Here is a 23,216-nt window from a genome sequence, read left to right on the forward strand (position 1 = left end):
GGACATCTCAGCAGAGCTGATCCAATGACTTAGGGATGGGTGGAGGATGAGCATAGGCTTTGGCTGGCTTCTTACCCCAGCCTCTTCTAGTAACTGAATCCTTCTCCACACACACCTGTCCACTGATTTCTCCTGAAAAACCCTTCTCTCCCCAACATGATTTTTTTGGAACATTTCTAATCTCATTCTCTGAGATGTGATGCCACAGGTACCAGTGCATCAATTGTTCTCTTGATTTACAGGCAAGTGTTGCTGTCAAGGTCAAACTACAGCAAAAAATAGGGAAGAAATGCAAAGCACATCCTTATTAAGATTAAATTAAATGCTCATAAAACTATCTTCCCTCCAAAGCAAATGGCCTGTTTTTTCTGGAAACATGGAAAGCAGGGGACAGAGCTTGAAAAACATTCAGTCCTGCTAGCATGCCTATGGGAAATGCAATGTTTTCATGTGCCTAATCCCTACAGAGCAGGTTCTCCAGCTAAAGTGGAACCAGTAGATGGCCAAAACACAGCTCTCTTCATGTACCATAGCCTGAAAAGTCTTTGGTGTAATATAGTTGAGCAAGAAAGGAGCCTGTAGTTGGGACAAACCAGGTAATCTGAAGCAAGAGGAAACAGACTATTGTTTTTTGTTGTTGTTGTTTTTTTTTTTTTTTTCTGAAACACTTAAAATGTGCTAAATGGCTCAATAATACAGTAAATTTTCATTCACCACTAAACAACATTGTCAAAACTCAAGGATGACTTCTTGACATGTTTCCTTTGCAACTGCTTTCACAGCCACGTCCAATCTTTGCTGTTTCAAGGTAACTTTTCACAATAAGTCAGTTCTCATTCTATCCATGAGATATCTATAAACAGGTGATAGGCATGTGGGGGAATTTGCACAACTTTGCTTTCATTTATGGTTTTGTTATTCACCATGGCAAGATTTAAGCTGAACTATATATCACATAGATTACCATTTTTTTGTTACCTTTGAAGTTTATCTTATTATCTTGTCTGCCTGATAATACAAAATTTCCCCAAAGCAAACTGTTCATGTATTAAGACAATAAAGAATTTCCATACTGACCTTGATTGATCTTATCTGTACTGTATAGATAATTTCTGGATGCCACAGCTGGGTACATCTTCCTTCATCCTGAGCCTGCATGGATGAAGTGAGATGAGAATTATAAAGGTCACAGGGAATGAAATAAAACCCTTCATCATATTTTAGCAGAGCTCAGATACTTCAGAGCGATGATTTTCATGCATCTCCTTCTGAAAACATGCAGAAACCATAAATGGACTTCTACTAACCATTTACTGAATCCACAAATAGTCCCTCGGTGGATGTCACAAACATAAAAGGTAGAGACTGAAAAATAAACCCTCATCTCTATTTTTGATCTTTGAAACACTTTTCCTCTATTCAGGGTTATGCAGGGCACCCCTGCAGTGCCATCAAAACAGATTCCAGATGAGCTCACATTTCTCTCAGAAGCACTCTAATCATACAGAAACAGAAACCCTATTTAAATTAGACCACATATGATTTTTGTGGTACCTACCTGCTACCTAAAGAAATACCATTATGCAAACCTTCATGCTACACTCCATGTGTGATAAATCCTTGGTGTGTCCTAATTTCTTAATATCAAAAATATGATTATTCTGTTACATTTTTTATTTTATGTATGTTCAGACTACACGCCTATAGTTTTATATAGTACACAAAGTTACCGAGAGAAATAGATTAGAGAATATTCATACTTTGCTATTAAAGTGTTATTTCCCAGAAGTTGTTTATAGAAGCTGTATTTACAGGTATTTTCACCAGGCTGATGAGATTATAGGGACTCTGTCAAGGATGAGATGTAGGGGCCATACAGCCCCTATACAATCTTGCCGGACCAATACCTACAGGTCCCCTCTTGTGTGAACATCTGAGCTCTGGGCCATCTGAAGAAATAGGAGTCTGGTGTCAGATGCATTTGATCATTATTGCCATTTCCTGATCCAAAAATATTGTAAAGCACAGTGGGGTGAATTGACATAACAGCATAAGGATCCCAGCTTTGGAATATGCAATTCCTGCCCTTGGAAGTGGTCTGCTAACAAACCTGAGTGCAAACCATCGCTTTGGAAAGCAAAGACTTGGATGGAATTATGAGTGTGAAGCCCAGCACTTTGTAAAGGACTTGCATCTGACAGCACACTGCAGCCATGGGGGCTGGTTAATGAACAGCTGGACACTCAAGAAGTTTTCTAAATTTGGGGACTTCTTCAGGAAAGGGAACTTAGGGTGCTGGGTTGCACACAAAGCAAGGCAATTTGTGGAACGCTGCTGGCCTGGGTGAAAGATTTCTGGATTGCTCTTTAAAGTAATTTTTCCTTGGAGAGGGAGCACTATCTGCAGTTAAAACTAGAAAAGCTGAAGCACAATCCTCAGATTTTTTTTTTCTTTTTTTTTTCAATCTTCTCTATGAGATTTTCAATTTAGAGATTCTAGAGAAACAGCAAAGGCAGCTGGCTGTTGGAAAAGTTGTCATGCAATAGGTCAGAGGCAAAGGTAGAGTGCGCCAGTTCTCTGAAAGACCTCCTTAGATTGATGATACTAAGTGTTCCCAGGGTTTGTGAGAGGAGGAGGCTAGAGTAGGAACTGATTGCATGCCACACTCTCCAGGAAAACCTTCCCCTCTGGAAGCACACACTTGATGCCAAATGCACAGTTGCCTACACTGCAATGACACAAGCTGAACGTCTTCTTCACACTCCTTCAAATACACGTCTTCTTCCCATCTTCTTCAAATACACTCAGGTATTTGAACCTGACCCAGACACAGCAGGGTCTCAGCTGATTATCTCACATTACAGATGTGCATGCTCACAACAGATTTATTGACTAGTGTGTACTGGAAATACCTCTCTCTTTCCCACCCCCTTTCTTCAGAGCTTCTCAGGAAAAACACACATGCACCTCCCTCCCACAACACACATCCTGCTCGCAATGTCTTCTGGATTTCAGACTCATTTCGAGTAAGAATCACATCTAAGGCATATCACAGGTGCGATCCACAATTTCATTCCTGGTCCACACCTTCTTTCAGAATTCCTGAAAAATTGTCTATCAGGGAAAGAAAATCATCCTGCAGAAGAAACTCAGAGTATTGTGAAAGGATCAGAGAAAATAGTAGCTGCATACAGCAGCTTTATTACTAATTTAACTGCATATAATAATTAATTGTTTGAAGTACTTGAAATCCAACAGATCTGCTCCATCATTTCTTGACTTTCTTTGTCCTGTCTCATCAGTGATTGAACTTCTAAGCAAAATTTCACTGTACGTTTGCTAGTTAGGAGAGCAATTTGCTGCCATACCAAGAAAAGCATAAGAAAACTGCAAATTGATTCTGTTAGGAGGTGAAACTGCAGGAGTGATCTGGTGTTTCACTGATGTTATGTCACAGGCTTCTGTCAACACAGAGGTTGCTCAGCCATTGTTGCTTTCCTAATGATTTCAGCCAGTTGGCCTCTCACACTCACAGAGTTGACTCACTTGATTCACACATCTAAACTCTTTGGAGCATGGTCTGAGCAAGAGAAAAGCATCCTGGTCACCTAACTCCAACCTTCATGTAGTCTGTGAGCAATGGATTTTCCCATTCTTTTCAATCCAACTAACTCCTTTTTTAGACTCATTTTGAAGAGGAGCTGTTATAGTAAATACTTCTGTAAAGGTTTTACCCTACCTCAGGCATGACAGTATTTGATATATGCAGCCACTGAGAAATTAACTTTAGTAGTGTCAGAATGGTTTCTCTCTCGCTCCTTTCTGTTGGTGGATAGGAAGTTGAAGGGCAGTTGCATCCTGCACAGCATGAGAACTGGAGGAGCAGGATAAGGGAAGAGTTTATTTCCATCTTCTCTGAATGGAGGCCACACCTGGAATACTGCATCTCTTTCAGATGCCCTATTAAAAGGTCAATGTGAACAAAATGGTGGGAGCCCCATACAGGCCACTGGATGGCACAAGAGCATCCCATGAAGCAGGAGAGTCTGAGGGGCCTGGTCCTCTTCAGCCTGGAGAAGACAAGACTGTTATCAGAGGGGTGCAGCAAAAGGGCAACTGGAAAGAGTCTTAGATGGCAACAGGGAATCTCAGATGTAAAATAAGGAATAAAAACCTCAAACCAAGCATTGTTCAGCACTGACAGAAAGGCCAGAGACCCTGGGGAATCTCCACCATTGCAGTTCTTCAGAAATCACTTGAAAATGGCCATGAGCAATCTGTTTTCCATTAGCATTATCTCTGCTGTGAAGAAGGCTTTGGACTAGGGAAGTCCCTTCCAGAATAAATCTTTCTGTCAGTAATTCTAAGGAAGATTTAAAGGCCTTTTTCATTCTCTGCCTGATTTCATTCTTTGTTCAGTTTCAATGAAAAAGTGTCATCAACAAGTCATGTGTACAATAACTTGGGGATTACTTCTTGGATATTTATAAATTCCATCTCCCCAACGTCAGACTTCCCTCCCAATTCACCAGCAGCTCTCACCTGCTCTGTTGTCAAATGTAATCCCCTCCACTGAAGGGTCAAAGTCCTTCTCCACCTTTACTTCATCCTCCTATTACTGAAAAACTTAAAAGAATCCCTTGCTAGAGTTTTGGACCCGACCCGTCTGCGTTTTTTAGAGTCTGTTTATGATTAAAAAAAAAAAAAGAAGAAAAAGAAACCTATGCAATAGCAAATGTAAAGTCTCTGACACACTCCCTTCCATATCCCTCCTTAAAACTTTCTTTTTCCATTTTGTAGGATTGCACTCCTCTCTGGGGCAGGGGTAGCTATGCCTATGACATTCCAAGCAGAGTGTATGGACTCCAAGAAAAATTGAGTTTGGAAAGAACCTCCAGAGTATTCTGCTTCAAACTGCTGTTCATGGCAGAATAGAGAATGGGGAGATATTGTCCCATGCTGGTTATGAAGCCAGGGTGGAGAAAGCAGTGTGGGACGGGAAGGTTTGTTACTGTACTGCTGTGAAAATATTTCCTGCAGGGGGCTGAGGGAACAGGAAATGTAGGGAAAGTGGCCACGGCTGTGTTGGTGGGTGAGGGTAGGAGAAGAGAGACTGCAGGAAGGCACAGGGAGCTGAGAGAGAGTCTCAGCACAGGTAACACAGCTTCAGCTGGCCATGGCAGCCACAGACAGACAGAACTGTCCTCAGAGACCATGCACAGGGACCTTGGCAAGCTTCAGCACTGGCACCATGTGCACCTCATGAGCTTCAGAAGGGCCAAGGGCAGCTCCTGTCTGACCAGCCCAGAGACCAGTGCAAGGAAATCTGGGCAAACTGCAGGGCAGCACAGAGGGACATAAACACTGCAGTGCAGAGCTGCCCTGGGACGGCTGCCACAAAGCACAGCTCAGGGCGTGCAGCTGTCATTAGGCAGTGGTGGAGGGCTGAGATTCTACACTTCCAGGTGAATTTTCTCATGGCTAATCAGTTCCTGATATACCTTGTCATTCCTCATTCTTTATCAAGATATTACAGGTTTAGAAAACAAGACAGGTTTTACCATTAGGATTAAAGAATTCAAATTAGTGAAAACATTCTGTTTATTATGTGATTAAGGGCAGTAGAAAACTGTGTCATTGCTACAATAACTCCCTTGAGATACAACCAAGCACGTGATAGCTAGGTACGATCTGGAGGTGAGTGTTTGGCCCGGATCAGCAAGAGGCTACATGCTCACCAAAACATTTTGAGTCAAACCTGACCCCAATGTTACTGACAAATTAAACTGGAAGGAGACAAAATTCTCCAGGAGACATCCAGGAAAAATGTTTGCATGTGACTGCATGGACCATTCTCTGGATACACAGAGACATCTCACCATGAAAGAGTGTCACCGTGCCCGCCCTGAAGCCCCCTGGCTTCGCCTGCCCGGCAGAGGCATGGTCAGCAGTAGGGGACACTCCCCTGTGTCTTGAGGAGATTCGGGGAGCGGCTAAGACAGAGCGCTTTGCTGTCTGCTTCGTATGGAGGAGAGGCGGCGTCTGAGAAGGTAATGAGGGAGTTGACTCACGGCCAGGGAAAAAGTCTCAGATTTAATCCGAGCTCCTGGAAGCTCCGAATGCCATTGTCCCAACAGCCGAAAGCACCCTCGAGGCTTTCGCAACAGCTCAAATACCGGGGCGATAACCAGGGGAAAGGGACACCCATTCATCAATGGGGGGATCTGGGGGAGTGGAAGGCAGAAGGACAGACAGACACACAAACCAATGAGGGAAGTTCAAGGGAGGGACCCCTGGCCCTCATTCACTCACTCGATGCCCAAGGTGGAAGATTCTGGGAGAGTGGGATGGGGAGCCGAGTGATGGACAGGGTACCAGGGAGGGGACAGGGGAATGACTGAGCATTTTCAGGGAGATTGGCATTGAGGGAAAGGCGGGAAAGCTCGGGGTGGAACCATTGGGAGAAAATGGGGGGTGAAGGGGCAAACCATTACAGAACTGTTACAGAGATATAAAACCACAATACAACAGAAGAGAAATATTTATCTATTCTAAAGATGCACGAAACAGACCCACTGCTGATTGCAAAAGATTTTTTAATGGCACCAACACCAAATGGATTACAGACAATGGCAGAGGCCAGAGTACCACAAGGAGATTGCAAAGCAAACTACGAAGGACATGGTGCTGGTTCTATACTAACACTTCCTGTTTCACTTAGCAAAAGAAACAACATGCAATGCTTCTACATTCCACAGCCCAGGACTCTGGAATGCCAGCTGAGGGTACAATAGATTTCACACATCTGGCATGCCTTCTCTAGCTTGGACACTCTTTCATATGATCAGGCAAGATGATTCTTTCGTTTGTGGGAGGGGAGAAGAGTGCAAGGCAGGATAGAGAAGTACAGATCTGCAGTGCAGCACAGCAGAGAGTTCTCACATTCAGTAGTCCTGTGACACTGGGGGGAAAAGTGACACAAGCAGAGGCAGAGAACAAGGTCTCAAATTTCTTGCCGGGGCTGCATCTTTTCTCAGCGCTGCAGAATTTGCATTCTAACAGCCACAGCCAGGGCGAAGGGGACGAAGGAAGGAAAGCTTGTCGTTGAAATCAATTGCCTTGTAATTTGGAAGGTGCTCGTGCTCTCGTGCAATGTATTGAATTCCACTTCCATCACTGTGCTCACACAGCAGCCAGGCACCTCTCTGGACTTTGTGAGAAGACATGATGTCATTGTCCTGTCCCGCAGCCAGGTTGGTTGCTTCTCTTATTATTCTGCTCTTCCCTTGATAATCAACATGTTCGTAGAGAGTGATCTGGGGATTGTGCAGATCTTCGGTGATCAGCTGCAGAGAACTGATCTTGTCATTCATCTCTTTCCCAACAAAGTCATATTCTCCCTCCTCAAATACCAGAAACCGGCCCTTGTACTCAACATGCTCATAAGCCACCCAAGGCTGGCCAATTACTTTCACTGAGGAGACAATATCATTCCAATCTTCATCTTTTAGATTGGAAATGTTAGTGGTGAATTCTCTGGACAAACCCTGGAAGTTGGCATGCTCATAAATGATGATTTTGCCCATCTCAGTAGAACTTCTGGAGTGCAGATTCCTTGCTGTAAGTACTGGATGTCAGCCTGAACAAAAGGAAGACAGAAAACAAGCAGAGCTTGTAAGAAGACTTTATACACCAGACACAAAAATATGGGAAGTGTGGTGGAGAAAAGGAAAAGTTGAATGTTATTAGCAGAATAAACATAGCAGTAGCTGGAAAGGAGTGAAGGCATGACATAGAAATTTTCATTTGGAAGACAATGTAAAATTAGGTATGCTATAAAATTACCCAGTTTTAATTAGATATATGTGTTGGTTTACAGATATCCCCAGAGCAAGTTGTAAAATACTCTCACATTCACCCCCCACAATTGTGTATCACTGGCCTTCTCCACCCTGTCCCTTGGTAAGGTTTGTTTCTCCTGCAGCAGCCATCTCCTCATGCCCTGAAAGATGGGTTCAGTCTCTGCACATGCACACAGCAGACCCTCAGTCTGTGCTGCAGCTCTCAGCCCAACGCTAAAGCCTCCTTCCCTTCCCCTGCATTTCACAGCAGCTGCCCAAGGAACCCTTCCAGCTCTCCTGAGCAAAGTGTGCCTCTTACCTTGATGCCAGCTGCAGGGCTGGGGAGAGCTGAGGGCAATTCCTCCAGTGCAGGGCTGCTGTTTGGGAAGGGCATCTCACCTCCCTGTATTTATACGTGCACAGAAGTGAAAGAGTGAATTACCCAGTTCCAAGGAACTGGGAACGCTCAATATCTTGCTCAGGGATCAAAAATCGTTAAATATTGTATCTTGGTTTCGATGGCCTACAACCAAACATCTCATTGTTCTGGTTCAAAATTCCACTGAAGTGTGAGTGACCTGTAACCTTAGAACTTGGCTTCATGTTTGTCCTCCTTCAGAGGCCATCTGAACCACAGTAATTGGAACATATTAATTGGAACAACCCCAGATCCTTTGGCCACTCCTCATCAGACCTGTGCTCCAGATCCTTCAACTGCTCATTTCCCTTCTCTGGACTCACTCCAGCCCCTCCATGTCTTTCTGGCAGTGAAGAGCCCAGAACTGGACCCAGCACTCGAGGTGTGGTCTCACCAGTGCAGAATACAAGAGGACATCCCTGCCCTGCTCCTGCTGGCCACACTATTGCTGATACAGGCCAGGTGCCATGGGCCTTCCTGGCCACCTGGGCACAACTGGTTCACGTTCAGCTGCTGTCTACCATGTGTGGGGTTTTTGTGACCACAGGGCAGGACTCGGCCCTCGGCCTTGTTGAACTTCATACTATCAGCCGCAGCCCACTGATCCCTCCACAGAGCCTTCTTACCCTCCATCACACAACACTCACATCCAAGCTGATGATGCCTACAAACTGACTAAGGGAGGAGATCCAAGGATGGGGCACCCACATCTTCTCTGTAGAACCTTTTCCAGTGCTTCACCACCCTCACAGTGAAGAATTTCTTCGTAATGTTTAGCTTAAATCTATGCTCTTTTAGCTTGAAAGATCACAGTAAAAATCTCTTTCTCTGCCTTTCTTATGAGCCCCTTTATACTTTGAAATGCTGCAATAAGGTCTCCCAGAAGCCCTGTCTTCTCTAGGCTGAACAACTCCAAGTATCTCTGCCTTTCTTTGTAGGAGGTTCTCCAGCCCTCTGACCATTTTCATGGCCCACCTCTAGACCTGCTGTAACAGGGCTGTGTCTCTCTTGTTCAGGAAACCCCATGTCTGCATGCAGTACTCCATGTAGAGTCTCACCACAACAGATTAGAAGGGAAGAATCATCTCCCTCATCCTGCAAACTATACTTTATGCAGCCCAGGATGCAGTTGGCTTTCTAGGTGGCAAGTGTCAGGTCATGTCCAGTTTTTCATCCACTGGTGTTCTCAGTCCCTTCCTTCCAGCAAAACAACGCACAACTCAGCTTGGTGTCATCTGCAAACTTGCTGAGGGTGCACCTGACCTGTCTATGACATCAAGGAAGATATTTAACAGCACTGGTGGCAGAATGGACCCTTGGGGTCACCATTTGTTCATGGTTTCCATTGATCTTGATAAAGTTTATCATGTACTCACTGTGTGAATGACAGCACAGGCATTTAGGTGCCAGCAGCACAGCACTACTGCTCCAAGAGACGGTACTTCCTCAAGGGAGAAGAGATCTATAAAGATTTCTTAACTTTTTTCAGAATATTCACCTACTCACTGAACCATTGACTTGCTCACTTAGGGTGATTCAGCAAGGAGGTGTGTTAATAGTTAAGCAACTCAGACTGCTTCCTGCTTATCTCTTTCTGTATTTGTAGGCACGTGAAAGACAGGGAAGTGATTTGAGACAGCTAGCACAGCTTTAGCAAAGGAAGGTCCAGTTCAAATAACCTACTGGCCTTGTACAATGGAGTGACTACCTCAGTGGAAAAGGGAAGGGCTACAGTTGTCATCTACCTGGATTTCTGCAAGGCCTTTGACATGGGCCCCACAACTTCCTTCTTTCTAAATTGGAAACATATAGATTTGATGGGGAGACTATTCAGTGGACTGGGCTTTGGGACATTGTAAATGACAAAAACAAGTTTGCTCCAGGGAAGGGAATTCCTTATAGGAACAACCAGCTGCACACATTTGACCATGCCACATTTATTTTCCTGATGACCTCTACAGATCTCTGAAGGAAAGTCTCTCATTACTGCTTTTGTCAGCAGCATGCTTTGCATTTTTTGAGATTTGATTTACAGGGATGGAGAATCTCATTTAAGCTTTGCTGTAGTGTTGCTCTGATTAACACAGAGTCAATAAGGCAGTGCCAAGAAAACACAGCAGCATAAGGAGGAGGAATACTCTGACAAAGAAAACCAAGAAAAAAATTAAAGGAAGCATCAGCAACTGAATTGAAAGTGGGGCAGCTCTGTTGTTGGATAAAGAGAAGATGCATTTGAAGATGCATAGGGGGAAAAATAAGTTGCTTCAGCCCTGCTTCCCACAATGGCTTTTTAGTGTTGGATACATTAAAAGATGCTGTAAATTCATGCTGTGGGAATTCCAGTACCAGATGGAGTGAGTAGGGAAGAAAGCCACAGTAAAAACTTTCTAGCTTGCAAACAGCAAGTCAGAGAATTCTGTATTTGGAAAAGAGCTTGAGTTTCCCCAAGTAAATGTTGAATCATCTAGGCAAAAAAACATATATTAAGGCATGTGCAGCAGCATATCCTGTCTGCTGGTTTCCCTCCACTCCTCTGACAGAGGGCTGCTTGGGCAATGGAGCTGCCCTGCAGGTGAAGAGTCACAGTGGCTCATTCACAAAGCTGATCCAAGGAGCTGTGACAGACCCCTGGAAACAGGGAAACAAAGGCATCATTAAGAAATAACATAAGTGGTTAATGTGTAACATCACCTTTTACTGGGCATACAAGATCTGACTTTAAGCCCACATTTTATATTCCTTGTTTACCCAAACACGCCTGAACCTGTTCTGAGGATGGCTCTGATCAAGCCAAGAAAAGTTGAGTCTGTGTATGTATCACCTCTCTGTCACAGCCATAGTGTCTAATCTTTCTTGTCTAGACATCTCCTTTTGGAATATCATTTGTTACAAGCCTTCCTTATGCTGCATTCTCTTCAAATGTCCATTTGCACTGTGGGTTAATAATCCCCTCTGTGAAGGATTTTGCTGACTGTTGATTTTGCAAGCAGTCATTTTACTCTTTTTAATACCATGTGTAGTTTAGCAAGGCTTGGGACCTCCAGGTACAGTTTATTCCTGGGATGGCAGGCAGAGGTGACAATGCTTTAGTCTTTACTGGGCAAAAGTATTGCACAGTGTGCTTTTATAGGGATAAACCTCATGTGAGAAGTACAGTAGGGAATGCCATCTCGGTGATATATCCTCCTGAGAGGCCTCCTAAAATCTACCATGAGGGTCAAGGGTGAGAATGACCAGAGAAGGTGATTCCAAGGGTACTGCTATCTGAGCAGTGTAGAAATTGCCAGCTGGTCTGCACTGCACTGCACCCCAAGGGCAACTATACCACCTGCTCACAACCCTCAAAGTGAAGAAAATCCCCTCTCTGACCAGGAGAGACAGAGCCAGACAGGAATGTCCACTGATTAAAATCAGAGGAACAGCAGCTTTTGGAGGTAATATTTTCTTTGCCTAAGAGAAACAGAGAGAAAACTCAGAGATGTCTGCTTCAGAGACCTCCTGGCTGTAAGGAACTTCTCAGTTACATATGCCAAGAAAATAGAAGAATATCTTCTTTCCTCTCTAAGAAATGGTGGTTTTCAAAAAGGAAACATCATTAAGTGTATTTCCTAGGAAATACTAGGAATACTAGGAAATAACTAGAGACATCCAAAATAATCACTCTCCTATTAACAGTGCCTATGTAACATCATTATCATGCTGAGATTCTGAAAAGGATCTCTCAGACATGACCAAGGCACTTCAATAAGACTTCCAAAATCATTTCTTCCACAAACTCTTTTGGGCAGAAAGTGACATTTGCCAGTTGACTCGCCACTATAAAACACGTTCTAAAATAGGAAGAATGCCAGATGCTCTTGGAATTGAATTTGGAATTCCCACTTTGGTGAACAGAGCAAGGAAATCTGAAACTGGCTGCAAAGCAGTAAGAGGTGCCCCAAAACACATGGATTCTGAGTTATCCTGGTGGCATCTGCCCACCTGAGCCAAGCAGAGGAGCACGAGTGGCTGTCACGTCAGCACGGCCTGCAGTGTTTATTTCAAAGTGGGACAAAGCCCAGCAGTTGATAGCACAGCGTGCTCTGGGCTTCTTGTGCGGATAGTGCAGATTTTCAGCAATCAGCTGCAGAGAGCTGAACCTATCCTTCATCTTTCACCAACAATGCTGTGTTTTCCCTCCTCAATCACCAGAGTAACTGACCTGTATAGTTTGGGTGCTCATAAGCCCATGGAAATGGAAATAGCTTTACTCTCTGTGTTCCACCCACAAGCTTGTAGTTGTGCCTGTTGCCTGCCTGTGTGGACTGGCACACCAGGGCTTTTGCAAGAACACTGGGCAGAAAATCAGGGCCAAGTAGAGTGTGATGCCCATTCCCTGCCAGTAAACAAGAAGGAAGAACTGGTGGCAATGGATGTGGAGAAGGCTGAGGTACTCAGTGTGTTCCTTGCCTCAGTCTTCACTGGAAGTCAGGTTTCCCATGTCGCTGGAGTCACTGAAACTGCAGGTGGTGACTGGGGGAAGCAAAGCCCCTCCCACTGTAAGTGAAGAGCAGGTTTGAGACTACTTGATGAAGCTGAATAGACACAAGTCTAGGGGACTGGATGACATGCATCCCAGGGTCCTAAGGGAACTGGCTGATGTTGTTGCCAAGCCACCCTCCATCCTATTTGAAAAGTCATGGCCTTCAGGTGAAATCCTTGGTGAATGGAAGAAGGGAAATATCATCTTATTTTTAAAAAGGGGAGAAAGGAAGATCTGGGGATCTACAGAGCAGTGAGCCTTGCCTCTATGCCTGTGAAGATCATGAAGCAGATCCCTATGGAAGCAATTCTAAGGTACATGCAAAACAAGATGATGATCCAAGACAGCCAGCATGGCTATACTAAGGGTAGATTATGCCTGATAAATCTGGTTGCCATCTGTGATGGAGGGATTGCAGCCATCCAAAAGGGGAAACCAACCAATGTCACTCGCATACCTTGACTTCCTTAGGAACTTTGACATGGTCCCACGTGGCATCCTTATCTCCAAACTGAGATACATGGGTTTGAAAGGTGGACTATTTGGGAAATAGCCACACAGCCAGAGAGTTGTGGTCAGTGGCTCTATGTCCAGAAGTAGACCAGTGATGACTGGTGTCCATCAGGGCTCAGTTCTGGGACCAGTGCTTTTTAAGATCTTTATCAATGACACCCTCAGCAAGTTTGCAGATGACACAAAGCTGAGGGGTGCAGCTGACACAACAAAAGGATGGGATTCCATCCAGAGGGACCTGGACAAACTTGAGAAGTGATCCCATACTTACCTCACAAAGTTCAACAAGCCCAAGTGCAAGGTGCTGCACCTGGGTCAGGGCAATCCCAGACATGAAAGCACAGTCTGGGAGATGGTCATGGGGTGGGAGCACCTCTCCTATGAAGACAGGTTGAGAAATCTGGGGTTGTTCATCTCAGACAAAAGAAAGCTCCAGGGAGACCTCATTGCAGCCTTCCAGCTCTTGAAGGGGGCTTATAAGAAAGAGCAGGAGCAGTTTTTTGAGTGGGCAATTAGTAATAGGATGAAGATGGAATGGTTTTGAATTAAAAGAGTTGGATGTTATGAAAAAGTTCTTTACTGTGAAGTTGATGAGGCACTGAAAGAGGTTGTTTAGAGAGGTTGTGGATTTCCTTTCCCTGGAAGTATTCAAGGCCAGGTTAGATGGGACTTTGAGCAACTTGGTCTAGTGGAAGGTGTCACTGCCCATGGCAGTGCCCATAGAATGATCTTCAAGGCACCTCCCAACCTCAGACTTCATAGGATTCCAAGATTCTATGATCAATGCCTTGAGATACAATAATTCATGGGATATTTAAATGCAGGTTACAGGTGAAAGTTGCCTCAGCATCACAGCAATAATCAAAATGCTTACCAAGCTCTTTAGTCTGGTCGCAATGTTTCACAACAGTGAAACTGGAAGGAGATAAAATTCTACAGGAGAGATCCATGAAGAATATTTGCAAGTGACTGCACAAAACATTCTCTGGATACACAGAGACATCTCTCCATGAAAATGAAATGTTTAGCTACACTAAACACTGCATAAAATAAACCCACTGCTGATTGCAAAAGATTCTTTATTGGCACCAACACAAAATGGATTACAGACAATGGCAGGGGCCATTTGTGGGGCAGGAGAGCACTTACATCCGGTGGTCCTGTGACACTGGGGAAAAATGACACAAGCAGAGGCAGAGAACAAGGTCTCAAATTTCTTGCTGGGGTTGCATCTTTTCTCAGCGCTGCAGGATTTGCATTCTAACAGCCACAGCCAGGGCGAAGGGGACGCAGGAAGGAAAGCTTGTCATTGAACTTAATTGCCTTGTAATTTGGAAGGTGCTCGTGCTCTCGTGCAATGTATTGAAACCCACTTCCATCGCTGTGCTCACACAGCAGCCAGACACCTCTCTGGACTTTGTGAGAAGACATGATGTCATTGTCATGTCCCCTGGCCAGGTTGGTTGCTTCTCTTATGATTCTGCTCTTCCCTTGATAATCAGCATGCTCATAGAGAGTGATCTGGGGATTGTGCAGATTTTCAGTGATCACCTGCAGAGAGCTGATCCTGTCATTCATCTTTTTACCAACGAAGTCATGATCTCCCTCCTCAAGTACCAGTAACTGTCCTTTATAGTCTGCATGCTGATACGCCACCCAAGGATGACCGATTACTCTCACTGAGGAGATACAATCATTCCAATCTGCATCTTTTAGGTTGGCAATGTTGGTGTGGAATTCTTTGGACATACCCTGGAAGTTAGCATGCTCATAAACGATGATTTTTCCCATCTCAGCAGGGCTTCTGGGGTTTGGATTTTCTGCTGTATGATGGCAGCCTACAGAAAATTAAAACAGAAAACAAGCAATGCTTGTAAGAGGACTTTACACACCAGACATGAAATGTTGGAAACCAGAGGAGACAAAAGGTAAAAAGGAAATGTAAAATAATTTTAGCAGAATATAAAAATAGCAGCAGATGTGAAAGGGTGAGGACATGACACAGAAATTTCAATTTGGAGGAAAAAAGTAAAATGAGATTTGTATACCACAACAGTCCAGTTTCATTTAATATGTATACATGTGAGGGACACCTGAGCATTTTATTTAACATCTTATTGGTGTACCCTAAATAATAACAAAATAAAATATAGAACTCATGATAAATCTTTCTGTTGATAATTGATGCTGCAGTTGAGAAATATTTTAGAAACTGGCACTCATTGTTTGGAGTAGGTTTCATGAGCCACGTAGAATGCAATATAAAAGTAGTGAGACATGCAATTAATTTTTAAAAGAAAGTGAATTTTTTACACAAAATCAGGGGGAAAAAAACTATCTTTTAAGGGCAGAAATTAACTTTAAGTTCACTGAAACACCTTATTTCTCTTTTTATATGGAATTTTACTGAAATCAAGAGATTCCTTCTCTTGACATACACTGAGAAGCAATCAAGTTGTAAGCATCAGCTCTTTAAATCAGACTAAATTTCAGGTTTTAAATGTCTTTTCCTAACACTACTACCAATACACATATCTAATTCCCCACAGTCATCCGAGTTCAGTTAAAAAGCCAGAGTGTTTATTAGTAACAGCTGCAGGAATAGTAATGAGCGATCAGTTATGATAACAGCTCCCTCTCTAAATCATGTAATGGTTACTGAAACAAAGATTTACATTTCAGGGCAAATAAATGAGACTAAAAAAGCTATTCCTCTTGCTGATTCTGAGAAGGCATGGGAAAAGACAGATATCCCCAGTAAGATTAAAAGCCATAGTAATATGGTAACATGCAAGATATGTGTATCAAAATTTAAAAACCTGAATCAATTAAACTTCACTTTTTTTGGGGGAAAAACCTTCATATGTTTAAAAAAATGTATTTTTTCAGTTATAAAAGCATATATGGAAGCTGAGAGGACCTGAGCTCAGACCCACTGACTGATTAGGCACAAATACATTTACTTTCTACCTGTAGAAAAAGTATGAATAATGACCCATTTAATTTTGCTGATACAACATAAAGATCCCATGACCAAGATAAATTTGTAGAATATTTTCATTTTCACCTCTGAGAATTGTGTATCACTGGCCTCTTCCAACCTGTCCCTTGGTAGGGTTTGTTTCTCCTGCAGCAGCCATCTCCTCATGCCCTGAAAGATGGGTTCAGTCTCTGCACACGCACACAGCAGACCCTCAGTCTGTGCTGCAGCTCTCAGCCCAACGCTAAAGCCTCCCTCCCTTCCCCTCCATTTCACAGCAGCTGCCCAAGGAACCCTTCCAGCTCTCCTGAGCAAAGTGTGCCTCTTACCTTGATGCCAGCTGCAGGGCTGGGGAGAGCTGAGGGCAATTCCTCCAGTGCAGGGCTGCTGTTTGGGAAGGGCATCTCACCTCCCTGTATTTATAGCTTGCACAGAAGTCTTGCGAAACACCTCAGTCAACAGAACTGAAAAATGGTCAATAAGTGGACAAAAATCATTAACTATTTTATTTAAATTTTGATCTTTCTACAACCAGTTGTGTTATTGCTTTGGGTCAAAAGTCTATTGAAGCATAAGCCCTTGATAAAACCTTAGATCTTTGGTTCTTGTTTGTCCTTCTCCTCCAGAAGCAGATTAATCACAGTAATAAAAATTTATCACAGTACTTTGTGACACACAGGCAGTAGAATTTTTCTGCCTGTTGCAAATTTTTCTTTACCTGTGAAGCAAATATAATAAACAGTGTTAATTTTCCAAAGGGTTTTGTTGGGACATGTCCACTTGACAGAGGGGGCATTTAAGTGGGGTTTTATTAAATTCTCTTCCTCTTTCTCATACATAGCCATTTGAGCAGCTGCAGGGAGGCAGAGCTGCTAAAGCAGAGCCAGGAGGCTCTGGCAGAGCTGCACTGGCAGTATTTTTGTTTCTTTTTTTCTCATTGCAGGCTCAGTCTGTAATATGTTTTCAGACAGGTTCATTGGCTAGCATGTCAGAGAGCTGTTCTGCTGCTGGAGAAAGCAATAGGATCTTCATTAGTTCACTTGAGGCACCCCTGCTCTGTCAGGTAGGAAGTAACTGGAGAATATCGGGAGCTGGGAAGGGAGGTAGTTCATCCCTGCAAAACAAGCAGCCTGTACACCAGATCCAGCCAAATCCTCATGCTGTATCTCTTTCACTGGTGCTTGGCTGAGCCCATAACTGAGCCAGATCACAAAACTAAGCCAGCATAAAAATACTTGAGGCTTTGGGGGTTTTTCCATGTGGTCCATTGTTTTGCTGCTCTGCAGAGGCTGGAAGCAGAGCAATTGAAATTTGTAAATTGAAATTTTGGGGTTTTGAAGAGAAACAGGCCCTCACTTTATAGCAACAGCTGGATGAGAAGTCCCTTTTCTAAACAGGTAAATCAGACCTTTAAGACATGTTTTATGTGTTGCAGTGACCTCAGCCTACAGTTCAGTTCTGCTGGAAAGGGAAATACCCCATTCCACTCCTGAACCATTGTGTCCACTCTCTGGTAAAGAGAATGGAGGAAAAATGAGCACACCGGTGTGAGGAATGCTTGAAAGAGGGACTAAAACAGCCTACAATAGGATGGATTTACACAGCCATTGAACAACATTCATTCTTCTTAGCTTGCTAATATGTTTTACTCATTGAATTATTATTTGTGTTTCTGGAAAAAAAATCAAATAATGTGTAATGACATAATTAATCATGAACGAAACATTCCCATCTTTCCCAGCACCTGCAGAAAGCACCTTTGACCAAATGTATGAGCCACGAAGGCATCACAAAGCCCGAGTCTGAGTGTATCTCAGCTACGGTACAGAGTAGCTTACATTTCTCAATTTTACATTTCAGCCAACACTGAACTCCTAAGCCATGCAAGTACTCCCTGCAAAGCACCAAATCCAACAGTGGGGCTTTTTGGGCTTTGAGGAAAATCAAAAGATGGAATGCTATGTGATAGAATCCTTTACCATATTTTTTGTGCTACTGCAAAAAGGTGGTAAAGGATCTCTGTACAAATACTCCCAGGTTCACAAAAAGAAATTAGTTCCTGGTTGTCATTCACCATCTGTCCTAGTGTTATTGGATTGAAAACTAAATGGCTTTTAATATCATGAATCTCACATATATGGTGCTTTATGCACAAGGAAGTAAGTCACTGAACAATGCAGAACAACACAGGGTGGGGTTGAGGGGTTGATATTGGAAATATTTATGGAGTTTTCTTTGTGGGTTGGGTTTGTTTGCTTTTATTCCTTATGGATCACAGAATGGTTTGGGTTGAAAGAAGCCTTAAAGATAATTCCAACCCCCCTGGCATGGGCAGGGACACCTTCCACTAGACCAGGTGCTCAAAGTCCCATCCAACCCGGTCTTGAACTATTCCAGAGATAGGGAATTCCCAGTTGCTCTGGGCAATCTGTTCCTCACAGTAAAGAATTGTTCCTAATACCTAAACTAAACCTGCCCTCTTTCACCTCAAAGTCATTCCCCCTTGTTATCCCACTATGTGCCCTTGTCAAAAAATCCCTCTCTAGCTCTCTTTTAGCCCCTTTGGGTACTGGAAGGCCACAATAAGGTCACTCCAAAGCCTTCTCCAGGCTCAGCAACCACAGCTCTCTCAATCTTTCCTCACAGGATAGGTGCTCTAGCCCTCTGATCATCTTCATGTCTCTCCTCTGAACTCATTCCAACTGGTCCATAGCCTGACATTTGTGCTGAGGTCCCCAGAGCTGGACACAACACTTCGGGTGGAGCAAATTTATGGGAAACAATGTTTCCCAAAATTCCTCTTATCCCCCTCCTGCAGAAACGGTGGTATCTCAAAATCTGAAAGCATCAGACAAAAGTGAAAAGATAAGAGAAGGAGGATAAACGCCTCTTCCTCTATGGCCCTCAGCACATGAAAAGCCAAAAGGAGCAAGATGAACAATGACACACAGATTCTTTGAAAATGTGCAGTTATACAAAAAACACTCCAGCAAGAGAAGAATAAAGACTAAACTATTTTCATCTTTTTCATAAAACTGGTTTTTGTTTTTTTTTTTTTTTTTTTTTCTTTCTTTCTTTCGAGACTATTTACTACTAGATGATAAAACAATATCACTTAAAGCTGTGGATGTCACATATGCACCCACCTTACAGTGCTGGAAAAGGTAAAATGGTAGAAAAATCTAATTAACAACAAACTCCTTCACCCACCAGATCCTGTTGTGCTCCTACCCTGCTCTATCACTGCAGATATCTTAGTTTGTATCTCAGTACTTGTCTGTTTTTACTCCTTACTTTAAAACAAAAGGATTAAAAAAACAATAAAATCACACATGAAGTATAGCTGCCCCAATTTCTGTTTGCTATTTTTGTCTGATAGTTTTGGACTCAAGGCAACAGAACACTGGTTCCTTTATTTTAGAGGAGGTTTTGTGGTTGGAAAGGGTGGTTTTTGGGGTTTTACTCACTCAGCAGTTGTTAGTGCCAATAATGTAATTCTTCATCACAAAAATAAAGTTTCTTTCCCACTTTTCACTCTCCAACTTCTGTTTCTCAAGCAAAACAGCCCCCAAAAATGCAACAGAGGAAAATGCCACTGGACCACAGAACCCTAAACTGTGAACAGCCTACATGCTAATAAATGCATTCACTACCAAACCTTTCAGGGGGGGAAAAAAGGCCCTTATTTTGCCTAGCATGTATCTCACACAAACTCCTCTTTTTTTGCTTTCCTCTGTTTGCTGCACTTCCCAGTTGTTACTCTTCAGGAGAGCAGACTGAACACCACTTTTTCAGCAAAAAGAGAGATGACAGAATCCTATTGGACGACTGCTGCATATTCAGTCACAACACTGTGAGCGAGCTCCAAAGAAATTGTGCCGGAAAGAGAGGCACAGCAAACACAGACTGACAAAACCCTTATAAGTCTCACTTGACAACACACAGATGTCAGGAAACAAAGTGAAGACCTTTTCAAATTATTATCTCCTTTCCCAAGTCTCCTCTTCCCAGAAGAAGGAAAAGGCAACAGGTTGTCTGTGAGTAACTGCTAGTTCAAAACATAGAACCCAGCTGGGTTGGTTTTTGGGCTTTATAATAAATGTACAAATTGTTTTCTATGGAATAGCTCCTAAGCTGGACTCCACAAACACGAAGACCCAAGCTCAGCAGTGGGGAGAAGCCAAGGGAAGGCATCACAGACCCTCAAAAGGTTTTAGCTTCCCAGCACCACATTTTGCATCTACAGCTGCACGTTTAGAAAATTCATCCATCATTTCGTGTCTAATTAGCAAGCTGTGCTCCTAAACCCTTTGGTGTCCCCATCCAAGCACGTGTGACAGACACGGACCTGCCCTCAACACTAGGTGTCACTTCTGCTTCAGAAACGCAACAGAGCAATGGAAACACTTCAGAAAAAAACCCAACCCACCAGGCATCAGATTTTTCAGGGGATCTCTGCACCTACAACTCTTGCAAAAGTCATGGACAGGTACAGATTTTTAAAATTTTCTATTTCTCAAACTACGCATCTAAAAAACACCAGAAAATTAGTCAGTGCTTTGCCATACTCAACATAGCAGTGACATAAAAGTTTCTCTTCTCCCTTCTGGGTGCAAAGGAACACTTTCCTACACAAGTAAGGGACCATGACACAGAGAAGCTGGCAGAGCCTGCTATGGCACAAAGGCCTATGTGGCAGGTCTGTCTCTGGTGCCACTTTGCTGCTGCAGGTGGAAGAGCTGCTGTGCTGCTTTCAGTCCTTCCTTGCCTGCCGAAAGGCTTCCGAGCAGCAGGGCCAACTCAGAGGAGAGAAAGTGGCACAGTATATGTGGTCAGGGCTCTGAGGCAGGCTAGGGCATGAAGGAAGTACTGGCAAGAACACAGTAAAAATAGAAAATATAGAGAAGTGGGGTACAGAGGTAGGGAAAAGGGCTCCCCTTGGGGACACACGGACTGTAGTAGGACTGTTTTATTTGCTATATCTTACAGAAACTGAAGTAGGAGACCAGAAAGAAAGAGGCAGCAGGCTTAAAAAACAAAAGAAAATACATTAGGAATTTAAACACAGTTCTTGTGTGCATCCACAAGACATCGTAAAGACCAAAGGCACCCTGTGGTTTAAAAATCAACAAGTCACAGGCAGAAAAACAATTCACCAAAGGCTCTAAGACAAACAAACTGATGCAACTTCTGAGTCAGGCATTATTTCAAAGAGCAGATTCCTAAAGAAAATCAGAATAGCCACTATCTGCTTTCCTGATGCTCTTTCCATGAAGACTCACATCAGGTCACCACCTCTAGAGCATTCCCCTGGAGAAGGGCTGGTCTGAGCACCTCCCATACCAGAAAGACCTCAGCACACACAGGCACAACATCTAAGAGCCTGGGACCCAAAGCTTGAACTCAGGGGGTTGCAGCTCAAGAAAACTCAGAATCATAATGAGGCTCAGCAGCTCAAGAGAGGAAAATGCAGTGGTGAAGTAGAATAAACAATGACAGCACAACCACTTCCTTGACAAGTATGGAAGCTAATGAGGAGGACTGTGGCTAGAGGTGTAAGGACCTGAAAGCACATTTTCATTTTCTGGCTGGGTGGTAAAGCCATCACCAAGAGATTCTGACTTCTTGGGTTCTTAAGCAGCAAATCAATATGACACTGAAGGAAGAAATACAGCAGAAACATATCAAGAAACACGGGTGGAAAAACATGTACTGAACTACCCTCTTTGACCACTCACTTATGGCTCTACGAAAGGTTAGTTTGTGTCCTGTAAGCCCAAGAATTTGCTAAAGGTCATGCTGGGATCTCTTACAAATTTTCACTGGTGATAGGCCCTGCCACTATTGTGTGCATTAGGGAAAGTGAAAAAACTGGAGAGCACGATCATTTATAAGGCCTTCAATTCTCCAGTCTACCATTAGGGTTAGGCCTGTTGTGAGCAGGGGGTTGGATTAGGGACATGCAAACTTCCCTCACTCCTCACATGAATCCAAAATGTTTGGTACCTACCTGCTACCAACCCCTGCTGTACTGGTCTTGGTAAAAGAAAACATGGATGTGGCTGGAAATGCAAACTAGGATCATGATGCATACAGAGCATTAGCACAAGCAGGGTTTGGACACCAGAGACAGGGCTGCAGAGTGCAGACAAAAACTGTGCATGGAACCAGAACGCAGATCCAGTCAGCCAGCTGGTGTTCATTGCATCAACACCCCACTTCCAAAGGCAGCTCTTAAAGAGGACAGTCACACAGGACCTGGAGAGAGGCAGCTCAATCTTCACTCAGCCATGGGAGACTAAACAGGGACTAGTGCTTAGGTGAAGGTTCAGCCTCAGCAAAAGGTAGAGCAGAGATGTTGTGAGATGATTTAACAGGGACAGGAGGAAGAAAGTGAGAACAATTTCCAGGGAAAATGAACAAATGCTAACAGCCAACCTACCTGCAGGGACAGGGGAAAATGTGGGATAGGGAAGGACACCAACACAAAGTCAAGAGGTTAAGCGACATTGCAAGGGAAATTGAGGCAACTAGGAAACCTAAGAGAGGAAAAGCACTAAGGAAATCTGAGGATTAGAACAAGGGAAAGCCAAGCAATGGTAATGGGAATATGAACAGAGAAGAATGTGGTGCACCAAAGAGGCAAAGGAAATCAGTGGTGAGAGCAACAGCAGAGAAGTGGGGAAGGGAGAACAGCTAGACAGCAAGGGAGGCACAGCATAGGCATTAATGTTTTCTTTCACCAAGCAAAGAATCTGACAGTGGATTGAGAGAAGTAAAAACCAAAAGACATTGCTAACCAGCAGTGTGGGCAAGCAGGACACAGAAGTAGCATTTCCCTTCCTTTCAGACAGCAAAAGCAGCAGGTTGTTTTGCATGCACTACAGCTGTCTCAGAACAGGCATGTAGGTCTCAGTGCCACAGGGCTAGATGGGAGATACA

At 43.6% G+C, this 23,216-nt stretch overlaps 2 protein-coding genes across 3 annotated transcripts in view; both read right to left on the reverse strand.

Moving 5' to 3' along the window:
- The window catches only part of LOC137469793 (epidermal differentiation-specific protein-like), a 32,608-nt gene extending 15,745 nt beyond the window's left edge, over positions 1-16,863 (reverse strand). The window contains exons 1-2 of one of the 2 annotated variants that reach the window (XM_068182944.1): positions 16,604-16,863; positions 14,500-15,132 (exon numbers count right to left, since the gene is read on the reverse strand). In XM_068182944.1, coding sequence (XP_068039045.1) covers positions 14,555-15,085 — 531 coding nt within the window. In that variant the 5' untranslated portion in view covers positions 15,086-15,132; positions 16,604-16,863 and the 3' untranslated portion in view covers positions 14,500-14,554. Of the gene's footprint in view, positions 1-7,000; positions 7,640-8,160; positions 8,180-14,499; positions 15,133-16,603 lie in introns of those variants that run through there. The other variant, XM_068182945.1, reaches the window with a different exon arrangement.
- LOC137469792 (epidermal differentiation-specific protein-like) overlaps positions 1-23,216 on the reverse strand; it is a 64,376-nt gene that overhangs the window by 15,745 nt on the left and 25,415 nt on the right. The window lies entirely within an intron of this gene.

This window comes from Anomalospiza imberbis, chromosome 2, assembly GCF_031753505.1.
Source record: "Anomalospiza imberbis isolate Cuckoo-Finch-1a 21T00152 chromosome 2, ASM3175350v1, whole genome shotgun sequence".
NCBI lineage: Eukaryota > Metazoa > Chordata > Aves > Passeriformes > Viduidae > Anomalospiza > Anomalospiza imberbis.